This window comes from Lipotes vexillifer, unplaced genomic scaffold (assembly GCF_000442215.2).
Source record: "Lipotes vexillifer unplaced genomic scaffold, Lipotes_vexillifer_v1.1 scaffold39, whole genome shotgun sequence".
Lineage (NCBI taxonomy): Eukaryota > Metazoa > Chordata > Mammalia > Artiodactyla > Lipotidae > Lipotes > Lipotes vexillifer.
In genome coordinates this window covers 1712832-1726301 of record NW_006787038.1, presented here as the reverse complement: position 1 = coordinate 1726301, position 13470 = coordinate 1712832, and the positions used below count along the sequence as shown (strand labels likewise).

The 13470-nt window shown below is 36.6% G+C and overlaps 1 protein-coding gene across 1 annotated transcript in view; it reads right to left on the bottom strand.

Moving 5' to 3' along the window:
* Positions 1-13470, bottom strand: part of YLPM1 (YLP motif containing 1) — a 67021-nt gene that overhangs the window by 15757 nt on the left and 37794 nt on the right. Inside the window, exons 8-17 of the mRNA XM_007459738.1 lie at positions 8348-8768; positions 8143-8235; positions 6748-6943; positions 6151-6269; positions 5076-5230; positions 2074-2136; positions 1670-1789; positions 1277-1453; positions 1106-1189; positions 738-821 (exon numbers count right to left, since the gene is read on the bottom strand). Coding sequence (XP_007459800.1) covers positions 738-821; positions 1106-1189; positions 1277-1453; positions 1670-1789; positions 2074-2136; positions 5076-5230; positions 6151-6269; positions 6748-6943; positions 8143-8235; positions 8348-8768 — 1512 coding nt within the window. The remainder of the gene's footprint in view (positions 1-737; positions 822-1105; positions 1190-1276; positions 1454-1669; positions 1790-2073; positions 2137-5075; positions 5231-6150; positions 6270-6747; positions 6944-8142; positions 8236-8347; positions 8769-13470) is intronic.

The following is a 13470-nucleotide window of genomic DNA, read 5'->3' as shown; positions in this document are numbered from 1 at the left end:
TTCCTGCTAATGTTTAACCTAAAGCTAATCATGACAAACCCAAATTGAGGGGCATTCTACAAAACAGCTAAGTGGCCTATACTCTTCAAAAATTTTTTGTCTTTCATGACAATGACATAGCTGAGAAACCATTTTTTGTATTAAAGGACTGGATTCTGGATTTTAAGAAATTCTTATAAAGCACAGTATGGGAACAACTGGTGAAATATGAATATGGACTGTATATGAAAGAATTCAGGAAATTTATATTACCTAATATAGTATCTTATCAATGTTAAATTTCCTAAATTTGATAATTGAGTCTTCTAGTTTTGTAAGAGAACGCCCTTGTTCTTAGGAGATAACTACTGAAATATTTAGGGCTAAAGGGTTTATGAGGTCTGCATTTTAACTCTCAAATGGTTCCACAGTAAGAGGAATAGTAGTAGTACTAGTAGCAGTAGCAGTAGTACTAGTAACAAGAAGAAGAGGAAGAAGAAATAGAAGAAATCTAAACAGAGAAAAATGAGACAAAATATTAACAATTGGTGAATCTCAACGAAAGTCATGCAGGTGTTCTTATATTGGGTTGGCTCAAACGTTCGTTAGGGTTTTTCCATTATGGAAAAACCCAAACGAACTTTCTGGCCAATGCAATACTATACGTGCAATTTTCTGTCATTTAAGTTTTTTTCAAAATAAAAAAAGGCAGAAAAAGAGGTCGCTTTTGCACTGCTTTCGAGCCAAAGGATGCTCACCTCTTCAATAGCAGCATCCTGCAGCAAAGAACGAATGTCCAGACGCATCATATGACGAGGTGCAGTTTCCCAGTGATCGGCCATCTAATTGAGAGATTCAGGAGGTCAAGTTATCTCTGGAAACTACTCAAAGACCAAGAGAATATCCAAGACAAATTTAACTAATACCATGAAGTCTAACAGGCTAGTTCCAGGAAGAGCTAGGACACCTCGTACCCTTAGATACAAAGGGTAAGAAACATTTACTAAAGCAGGTAGAAAATATATTTTGAAAGTAAAGGGGATAAATAAGAATTTCTAGACAACAGTGATGAAACAGGCAAAATGAAGTTTAGAATATTACACCCTCTGTGCTTCAAAAAAATCACCTTATTTATTTCTTTAAGCTTTCTTCCATGAATATTCCTCTTGCTACAAGTCTGGTTATCTGCACTCATTTCAGCCAAATACACCTAAGAAAGAATGAATAATGATTAGGCAAACAAATGCAGCACTTACATGATAACATAAAGTACTCTAAAGTTCTTTTAAATCTATACCTCAAATCCCTTGGTTTTTGCTGCACTCCAAAACTGGTCAAAATGTCTAACTCTGTCATTGATGGCATCCAGGATGATGAAAGGGAAAAAGCCATCATCCAGAGTCTTTTTGAAAGTTTTGAACATGCTGGTGCGGTAGGTTTCCTCCATCTCAGCTTCATATTCATATTCCATTACCTAAGATCCCCCCAAAGAGATATGGAGTTAGCAAAAGCAAAGAATCATGTTAAATCTCTGCCCTCGTTAGCATTTGGATAGAGACAACTTTCTAGTCTTTCCTTCATACCTGAGTACTAAAGTTTGTGTTCAAAAAAACCACATTTCTCTCTGAACATGTTTTCCTTTCAATGCTATTTATGAATCAGGATGTAATCTGAGAGGAATATACCATACCTTTTTTTTCACTTTCTTTCCAGAATCTGGATCTTTTTCTTCTTTTTCCACTTCAGCGATGAAGTAATCATCCAGGCTTAGAACTCTGGGTGCAGGTCCTCCAAATTCTACCTCCTTATCCTAAGAATCATATATTCAAGAAAGTTAAAGAGAATTTATGGAATAAGTTAATAAACGTGCACAAAGTTTTCCCTGTGGCTAAATACCACGCAATCTTCTTGTAGTTTCAAATCAAGCAGGGGCAAAGTATCTGCCTAAGCAGATCAAAATTTATGATATAGCATCTACCAGATGGGCCAACTAGAATGGATCAAATGGGAAATATCTGTATCAGTATCATATTACTTGCTAAGAAGGCAAGTGGCTAACAAAAGCAACTGATTCTTTCACTTTCCCATACTCACTCGAATAAGTTTTGCAACATGTGTCTTTCCACTGCCAGGCAATCCTCTCATTATAACAACAATCTGAAACACAATGAAAAAAAAAAAATCACCCAGAGAAGATTTTATTTCACAGTGAGATCTTAGAGTTAACAATGACCTATCATTCTCCAGGACAGACCATATGATAAGCCATGAAACAAACCTTAATACATTTGAGAGCATAGGAATAATACAAAGCATGTCTCTGACCACAATGGAGTAAAATTAAAAATTTGGGAAATTCACAAGTATGTAGAAAGTAAACACCATACTTCTAAATAACCAGTGGGTCAAAGAAGAAGTCAAAAGAAAATTCAGAAAATACTTTGAGATAAACAAAAATGAAGACACAACGTAAGACAGTGGAAGAACAAACTAAACCGAAAGCAAGCAGAAGGAAGGAAATAGTATTATTAGACCAGAAGTTAATAAAATAGAGAACCGAAAAACAAAGAAAAATCAATGGAACCAAAAGCTAGCTCTTTGAAAAGAGCAACAAAATTGACAAACCTTTAGCTAGACTAAGAAAAAAGAGAGAAAATTCAAATTACTAGAATCAGAAAAAAAGAGGGGACATGACTGCCAACCTTACAGAAATTTTAAAAGGGTTATAAAGGAATACTATGAACAACTGTATACTAAAAATTAGATAAATGAAATGGACAAATTCCTAGAAAGACACAGACTACTGAAACTGACTCAAGAAGAAATAGACAACCTGAATAGACCTATGACAAGTGAAGAGATTTAATTAGTAGTCAAAAAACTGCCAAAAAAGAAAAGTCCAGGCCCAGATGGCTTCTTCACCGAATCCTAACAAACCTTTAAAGAAGAATACCAACTCTTCACAAACTCTTCCAAAAAACATAAGAGGAAGGAACAATTCCCAACTTATTTTATGAAGCCAGCATTTCAAATCAAGCATATAATCTGATACCAAAACCAGATAAAGACATCACAAGAAAATTACAGATATCTCTTAGGATTATGGATACAAAAATTCTCGACAAAATACTACCATATTGAATCTAGCAACATATAAGTACACAACATGACCAAGCAGGGTTTATCCCAGAGATTCAAATTAATACCTGAAAATCAGTTAATGTAATAATTATATCAATGCAATAAAAAACAAAAAAATCTCAATGCAGAAAAAGCATTTAACAAAATCCAGCATCCTTTCATGATAAAAACATTCAACAAACTAGGAATGGAAGGGAACCTCCTGAACTTGATAAACGACATCTAATGAAAACCCACAACTAACATAGTACTTAATGGTGAAAGACTGAAAGTTTTCTTTCTAAGATCAGGAATAAAACAAGTATGTCCACTCTCACCACATCTATTCAACACTATACTGGAAGTCTAGCCAGAGCAATGAGGCAAGAAAAAGAAAAAAGCATACACATTGTAAAGTAAGAAGTAAAACCATCTCCATCTGCAGATTACATGATCTTATAGATAGGAAAAATCCTAAGGAATCCACTAAAAATCTATTAGAACCAATAAATGAGTTCAGCAATGTTGAAGGATATACAATCAATACGAAAAAATCAATTGTATTTCAATACAACTGAACAATCCAAGAATGAAATTAAGCCATCTATATCTTCCTTTTTTTTTTTTGGCAGCACCGTGTGCCTTCCAGGATCTCAGTTCCCTGACCAGGGATTGAACTCAGGCCACAGCAGTCAAAGCGCAGAATCCCAACCACTAGACCACCAGGGAACTTAAGCCATCTATATCAATAATAACATTACACGTGAATGGATTTAAACAATCCAATTAAAAGGCAAAAATTATCAGACCGCATAAAAAAACATGATCCAACTATATGCTGTCTATAGGAAACACTTTATTTGTGTCATTGAAAGACACAAATAGATTGAAATTAAAAGGATGGAAAATGATATATCAACAGCCACAGGAAAGCTAGAGTAACTATACTAATAATAGATGAAATAGACTTTAAAACAGTGACATACATACATATACAGAGTCAAACTTCTGATGGAAATCTCCCGTTTTATTTAAATGGAACCATTTTATTTAAATGGAATCTAATTATTTTGCAATATAAGATAAATTTAAGAATGTATACATATGGAGGAAAATAGGTCTAAACTAATCAAGTCTCCTAATTCTCCCTCTTTTAGTTCCACATACCATAAAACCAAATCCTCTTTTCCCTTCTTCAAATTGCAATTAATTGAGTTCTTATGAATTATTTTCTAAAATTTTCAACATTTTTTTCTGCCAAGCAATTAAGCTCTAATTTCTTAGATCCTATAGGGTAGGCAGTTTATGAGATTTTATGATGATTTGGAGATGCCTTGAATCTGATATTAATACTACGTCACACATGGAAACAACCTAAATGTCCATCAACAGATGAATGGATAAAGAAGATGTGGTATATATACACAATGGAATACTACTCAGCCATAAAAAGAATGAAATAATGCCATTTGCAGCAACATGGATGGACCTAGAGATTATCACACTAAGTGAAGTAAGTCAGAAAGAGAAAGACGAATACCATGATATCACTTATATGTGGAATCTAAAGTATGGCACAAATGAACTTAACTACGACACAGAAATAGACTCACAGACACAGAACAGATTTGTGGTTGCCAAGGGGGAGGGTGGGGGGGGATGGACTGGGAGTTTAGGATTAGCACATGCAAATTATTATATACAGAATGGATCAACAACAAGGTCCTACTGTATAGCACAGGGAACTATATATATTCAATATCCTGTGATTATTAGCTGAATCACTTTGCTATATAGTAGAAATTAACACAACATTGCAAATCAACTATACTTTAATAAAATAAAGTAAAATTTTCTTAAAAATTAAAAAAAAATACTACGTCACAGAAAAGTACAGAAATTCTGTTCAGGATACTAAAAAGATTTCTTATCAGCTTCTAATTTGCAAGAAAACTAGTCATTTACATAGGACTTACTCTCTCAGGTCTGCTCTCTCGGCCAGGCGGTTTCAAAATATCATCCACATTCTTAGATTCAGGTTTCTTCTCAACCCGCGGAGCTGGAGGTGGCTGGTGGCTTAGTGAAGGAGCTGGCAGGGGCATTCGCTCCTCTGGGTAAGTTCTTCGTTCTCCTAGGATTCCAGCAGTTGAACAAATTACTATTTATACAGTAATTATTTAAAATTTTAACTCTCTCCACTCCTCCTAAGGTAATATAACTTATGGTGATTTGGGGGCTACTTTTATCCTTAATTAGAGATAGTTTAAGATAATGTAAACCTACTGAAATCAAGAAAATGAAAAGATTTAGGTATGATTTCAGGCAAAAAGAATGTTATGAAAAATACTGAATTCATCCTTGTTTGTATTAAACTTAGGGAAAAAGTTAAGCAACAGAACATAGAAGAATAACATGTACTCCTGAATAGTCCTGAGTATGATTTATAGTCCGTCTGTATGTAACTTCTGCTTTACAATTTTGAGAATGAGTCACCAGCTTAGGAAAGCTTGTTTGTATAAGCAGGTGTGAATTTCTAGTTTAAGTGTAATTTATAACAGTGAAAAACTAAAAGCAACCTAACTGTCCAAAAATAAGAGTCATATATCTCATCCACTTGATGGACTATCATAGAGCCATTAATATAATAGGTTTATGTATGGAAAAATGTATACAGTACACAATATCAATGGGAACAAGCACAACAAAGAAACTGTATTTATACTTTGATTACAACTTCATTAATACGTGTGTGAAGAGAGAATGACAGAAAATATACCAAATTATAAGAGTTGTAGTATGGTAGGTGGTGGGATTATAAGTGATTTTGTTTCTAGCTTCCAAAATTTCTTTAATAATGTAAAAAAAGCAATTTACATTTTATTTCATCAATTACATGGCTATTTTTGGTGATAACGTTGTCATCTCTGAGAAATCTGTGAGTGCATTTTACTCTGAAAGTTTAAATCCATAACTACAACTTAAATCCATAACTAGCATCTCATGTTGTTTTCAGTTCTCAGCATCTTTATAGTTAACAAGGCACTAATCTACCTCCAAACATGGACGGTCCTTCATAGGCTGGTCGGTCAGACTTCCGATCATAGGATGGCCTATCAAATCCCCCTCTTCTGGATGAGGAATGGTCTTTTTTGTCTCGATACGACTGAGTCCTAGAAGGTTTAACAGGAAGTGCTTTGGTAAATAAAAAACATATGGAGGTCTCTTATAATGCAACACCATTATCTGCCCAATTTTTTCTATGGGTACTTACTATACATAGTCAATACTTATATTTTCATTTTGCTTTCCCATTTAGATCTGCCTTGCATACACACATCCACAGAGCTCACAAAATGCAAAAATAAATTGTTTGCCTATTAAGTGAACAATGACTACAACTTTGTTAACAATACTCTTTCCTTTCCTTTCTGGCTATCTCCATCTCCCATTTAACTCTCTGGAATTCAGGCTCATAAAACTCAACCACCTAGTTTCCTGAAAATTGGTACTCTTCCCTCTCCAAATTATACACACACATGCATGAGAAAAATACATCATTTACTAAATTTCCTTTAACTACACTGACTTTTGCTGAACTTAAGTATATGGTAATTTGCACACCTGGCAAAGATATTTCTCATAGCATACCTATCATCTCGAGGTCGGCGTTCTCTGTCAAATCGATCCCGGTCATAGTCAATAACACCACGATCCCGGTCTCGATCTCTATGTGTCTCCCGATCCCTTTTGAAGTCTCGATGATCTGCCATGACATTACTTTGACGATCAAAATAAGGCTCACGATCTCTGTCTCTATCATAACGATCTCGTTGGCCTACATGCTCTATAAAAACAATATAAAATAAGAACTATATCCCTTTTTTTCTGAAATAAAAGCAGAAATGTACAAATCTAAATTTAGAACTAGTATAAATTGTTGCCCTAAATTCAACTTATAAATAAATCTTTTAGCTATATTAAAGGGAGGCCCACATTCTAAGAGGTCTTCTGTGAGCTGGCCCCTGCCTAACCCTAGTTCCCTCTCTGATCTCACCTCCTACTACCTTCCCCATCTATTTGTGATGCAACCACACTTTCCTGTTCCCGAGACCTACCTACCACCTGCTGTTCCCTCTGACTGGGACCGTCAGTTTGCAGATGCTTCATGGTTGACTCCTTGTCATTCAGCTCTCAGCTTCACTGTCACAGGGGCCTCTTCTGACCACTCTGTCTAAATTAACCACCTTCACTATCCATCACATCAAATGTTTCATTGTCTTTATAATATATTCAAAGGTCTGAAACGATCTTGTTCATTTATTCTTTTTGTTTGTTTTCCCATTAGCATGTAATTTCACAAGCACAGAAACTTTTATTTTTCTCATGTTGAATTCCCAGTGTCTAGAACAGGGATTAGCAAATTTTTTTCTGTAAAGGGACAGACGGTAAATTTTTTATAGGACATACAGTCTTTGTCGCAACTACCCCAGCTCTGGTTTGTTAGCATAAAAGCAGCTGTAAACAATAGCTAATGGGAGTGTGTCTGTGTTCCATTAAAACTTTATTTCTGGGACTTCCCTGGTGGCACAGTGGTTAAGAATCTGCCTACCAATGCAGGGGACACGGGTTCGAGCCCTGGTCCGGGAAGATCCCACATGCCGCACAGCAACTAAGCCTGTGCACCACAACTACTAAGCCTGTGCTCTAGAGCTCATGAGCCACAACTACTGAGCCTGCGTGCCACAGCTACTGAAGCCCGTGTGAATAGAGCCCATGCTCCGCAACAAAAGAAGCCAATGCAGTAAGAAGCCCGCGCACAACGAAGAGTAGCCCCTGCTCGCCACAACTAGAGAAAGGCCGCACGCAGCAATGAAGACCCAATGCAGCCAAAAATAAATTAATTAATTAAAAAAAAAACACAAAACTTTATTTCTGAACACTGAAAAAAAAAAAGGGAGGCCCAGATAATCTTACCAAAAGGGAAATCATATGATAATTGGGTCCTAGAAGGTTTAAAAATACTGATCTCTCTGGGACTCCTACCTGTTTCAAAAGTTGATCTTTCAGGTAGTGGATCTGGACGCAGAGTTATTCTTTCTCCATAGGGTATCTGTTCAACTTTATTAGTGGATATGTCTGGTAAACAAAATCAGGGATAAAAACACTGTAAGAGTGAAGCTTAAGGAAGCCAAAGCTGAAGCTGACAATTCCTTTAGAATCCCAAATACAAATTTGCCATTTTACTCACCTCGGCCATGGCCATAATCGACAGTCTGCTGCACTGGTGGTGGTTTGGACATTGGTGGCATACCCACAGGCACTGGGCCAGGAGGAGGGATGGAAGGGTGAACAGGTGGGGGTGGTAACACTGGAGCAGATGGAATCGTTGCAGCTTCAGGTTTAAACTCCGAATTCAGTCCTTGTTCATCATTTGTATCCCAGAGGCCATAGAAAGAATCTTCATCCCAGCGTTCTTGTTCCATAGCTGAAGTCTGTGGCTTTATCACTGGAGGAGGAGGTGGCGGCGGAGGAGGAGGGGGTGGCGGTGGCGGTATTGGGATAGGCGGCCTGGTCACAGGAACAGATGATCTTGCTGGTGGAGCAGAGGGTCTTACAATTGAACCTGGTGGTTTACCCATAGGAGGGGGTGGTCTATAGGACCCTGGAGGCTGGAGAACAGAGTAAATAGCTTAACGAATGAGCATACCATCATGTTTTCACATATCAGTAGAAATTAAAATCCGGTTCTCAATCCATAGAAGAAAAATTTGATATACTGAACTTACTCAAAATTCAAAACTTTTTGTACTTTAAAATACACCATTAGGGAGAAAATATGTGCATATCACCTATCTGATAAAGGACTTATATTCAGAATATAAAAATCTCTTATAAGACAAATAGTCAAAAAAAATATGGGCAAAAGATTTGCATATATTTTTCCAAAGAAGATATATGAATGGCCAATAAGCCCATGAAAATATACTCGACATCATTAGCCATGAGGGAAATGAAAATTAAAACCACAATGAGGTACCATTTCATACCCAGTAGAATGGCTATAATTGATAAAACAGACAATAACAAATGATGGCAAGGATGTAGAGAAACACAAAGACTCTTAGACTGCTAGTTAGAATGTAAAATTTCCACGTTGGAAAATGGTCTAACAATTTTTCAAAAAGTTAAACTTCAATTTACCAAACAATTCAGCAGTTCCATTCCTAGGTCTCTAACCAAGAAAAACATGCCCCCCCGAAGACCTGCACACAAATATTCACAACAGCATTATTCGATAACCCAAATGTCCATCAACTGGTGAATGGACAAACAAAACATGGTATAGCCATACAATAGATTGTTACTTGGCAATAAAAAGAAATGAAGTACTGATTCATGCTATAACATGGATGAACCTTGAAAACATTATGCTAAGTAAAAGAAGCCAGACACAAAAGACCACATATTGTATGATTCCACTTAAATTAAATGCCCAAAAATGCAAATCTGTAGGGACAGAAAGTAGATTAGCTGTTGCCTGGGACTTGGGTAGGAATGAGGATTAATTGCAAATTGGCACAAGGGATCTTACTGGGGTGATGAAAATGTTCTACAACTGGATTATGGTGATGGTTGGACAACTCAGTAAATTTACTAAAAATCACTGAATTACAAACTTAAAATGGGCAAATTAGACTATGTAAACTATACCTCAATTAGGTTGGTTTAAAAAAGGAAAAAAAAAATGCCCCCAACACTATCACCTCCTCCCTTCCCTGCAATGAACCACCATCTTTTTCTTCTCCTTCCAGAAAAATTAGGGTGCTAGCCAATTTGATACAAGTATTCCAGGTCTACCTCAAACCTACTGAATTTCCGTGAGTGAGGTCCTGGCATTAGTTTAAAATAAACAAAACTTCTGTAATTCTGATGTTCACCACGTGGTTAAGAATCTCTGCTATAAACTATCTCCCCACTATGGTAACCTATCTCCTCCACAAAAATAGTGAATTTCCAGTGAGAGAAACAAACTCTAGCTAGCTCCCTCACTTCTATCTAATTGTCTGACTGACAGTAGTAGTTTGTGGCAAGGCTGGTACCAACACACAATATCAGAACCGGGAAGCAACAAAACAAAGAAACCAAATGGGACATTTAGTCCTCTCTCTGACAACCACCAAATGTCAACAGAAATGTATATTAAGGAAACAGAAGAATCTCTTGGCAGATAGGTTCTATTTACTTAATATTGAAACCCAATCGTCAAATTTTATTTTAATCTTTGCAATCAGAGATAATTTTAATCTCTGATTCAAACACTCTTTACCCATTTCTCTTAGTTCTATGTTTCTGGTTTGTTCTATTGACAAACAAATTGACAGCTGCTTTAGACCTTGGAAAGCCAACAATACACATCACTTATATATTTATTCATACACAGACTGCGTGTTAAACTTTTTGAGTAACAAAATTACACTGTGGCTAATATGTAAGAAATATTATTTAACAAGAGGCCACTATAGGCTGGAGTTAAAGACAAATGACTATTAGGTAAATGATGTAAGGTAAACTTTAGGTTACGGCACTTTAAACTTTATTAAGGAAATGCCTATACGTGACAAAGCTACTGCATCTGGAGCACAGCTATCCAGACATGCTTTAAATATAAGAATTCTGGACTATGTCTACAAATAAAAAGTGTTTTCTTCATATTACAGAGTGAAAGCAATACATACATTTGTGAAAAACAGAACACTCCTACAGTATTTACATGAGAAAGGATTAATATCTGTACCATACTAAGGATAACATAAATTAGTAAGAAAAACCTTAAGAGTCAAATAGATAAAATAGGATTTTTATAAGAAATGTAATTAACAATTATCAGAAAATATTCGTGTTCACTAATTATCAAAACTACCAAACGTTTTATTATTTTTTAAAATATTTATTTGGCTGCACCGGGTCTTAGTTGCGGCACGCAGGATCTTCATTGCCACACTCGGGATCTTCGTTGCTGTGTGCAGGATCTTTAGTTGCAGCATGAGGGATCTAGTTCCCTAACCAAGGATCAAACCTGGGCCCCCTGCATTGGGAGCGCAGTCTTAACCACTGGACCACCAGGGAAGCCCCACTACCAAACATTTTAAAACATTTTATTAAAATATTAAATCTTCCAAAAATATTAAGTAGCTGATGCTTGCAAGGCTATAGTATAGTTGTTATATAACTATTTTAGAGAGCTGTTGGCTATATAGGAAGTTATCTAAAACAAGAATTTGAAGCATAATGCGTAGTGGTTTGTAGAAAATAAAGAATGCAGATGTAAGCTTTTATCTATAGAATGGGTAAACAACAAGGTCCTACTATGTAGCACAAAGAACTGTATTCAATATCCTGGGATAAACCACAATGGAAAAGAATATTAAAAATGTGTATATATGTATAACTGAATCACTTTGCTGTACAGCAGAAATTAACACAACGTTGTAAATCAACTATACTTCAAAAAAAAATATTAAAACTAAAAAAATAAGAATTTGATACAAAGACATTTATTAACATTCTATTAATAAAAGATTAGAAACAAAGGTTTAACTTTGTTAAATGGAAGTTTTAATAAATTGTGCATCAAAAATATAAAGCTTGTAGCAATATGTTAAAATGTTTATGATTGATTTATCAAGTGAATAAAGCAGAAATGTGGATCTATAATCTACAGCTTCTACTATTTGCTAAGAGAGTCAAAGATAGTAGTTCCTATCCTTATGAAGGACAGGCAAGGTAAGAGAGAAGGCAAGACAAGACAGAAGGCAAGACAGACAAGAAGACGGACAATCCAAATACAGTATGATAAGGGTTCTGACAGAGGCCCATAAGATGTTACAGGTGTACATGCAAGGACAATTGTCTTACACAAGTGGAAGAGAAGATACAGAGATGAGTTCTAAAAAATAAACAATTAACTAGTTGGAGGAGAGGATAGGAAGAGAAAAAAAAGAAACTCTAGGTTTAGAGAACAACATGCATATGCAAAGCCATGAAGTAAGAGCCAGTCACACTCAAAGAATTGTCAGAAGCTCCATGTGGAGGGAAAGTAAAGAGAGGGAGTAGCAAGTAATGGTAAGCAGAGCTTGGGCCAGCTCAGGAAGAACATAAAAGGCCAGGCAAAAGAATCTAGATTTTATCCTGAAAGGAACACAAGAATACTGAAGCGTTCTAAAGCCAAGGTACAACATGGTGAGATTTATGTTTTAAAATGTCCATTTTGGAGACGTCCCTGGTGGTGCAGTGGTTAAAAATCCACCTGCCAATGTAGGGGATGTGGGTTCAACCCCTGGTCCGGGAAGATCCCACATGCCATAGAGCAACTAAGCCCATGAGCCACAACTACTGAGCCTGTGCCCTAGGCCCAACGCCACAGCTACTGAGCCCACATGCCACAACTACTGAAGCCCACGTGCCGCAACTACTGAGCCCACGTGCTGCAACTACTGAAGCCTGCATGACTACAGCCTATGTTCCGCAACAGGAGAAACCACTGCAGTGAGAAGCCCGTGCACCGCAACGAAGAGTAGCCCCCACTCGTCACAACTAGAAAAAGCCCCTGCACAGCAATGAAGACCCAATGCAGCCAAAAAAAAAAAGACATAAAATGTCTATTTTGGCCAGCAGTCACATCAGTGCTGCCTAAAGTAGAGTGTAGGGTAGTCCTAACTACAAAGTGGCATGAGAGAACTTTTGGGGGCAATGGAAATTTTTTTTATCTTTTGGTATACATTTGTTGAAACTCAAACTGTGGGCTTAAAACATATGTAAATTATAACTCAAAATTTGATTCAAAAAATATTTTTAAAATAATCACTCTGGAAGCAGAATGAAGAATGGATCAGAGGGGAATGAGATGGAGAGAGATGAATTAGGGTGTTTCTGAAATAATCTAGGCAAGAACTGACAAAGGCTAGAACTGAGGTTTTAGGGAAGTGGAGGATAGAATACTTGAACAATATTAAAAAGATAGTAAAATTAATCAACAGAATGACTGAACACAGAAGGTTAGGACAGAGAAAAGAGTTAGGGCTGACTTCAGGTTTCAAGTTCGGGTGACTAGGTGATAATAAGGAGAAAGAACAAGTTTTCATGGAGGATGGTAATGAGCTCCATTTTAAATATGTTGAGTTTGGCAGGAGACACACCCAGAGAGAAACCCTGTAGGCAGATGGATGCATACACAGGCCAAGAGATATGGTTTGGGGAGTCAACATCATGGTGGTTGCTGACGGCAACAATTACATCCGAGTGTTGTGTGTTAGATTAGGATGGAAGGGAACATTGAGAAATGAAGAGTTAATCTGATGAAATGGTTCAGCA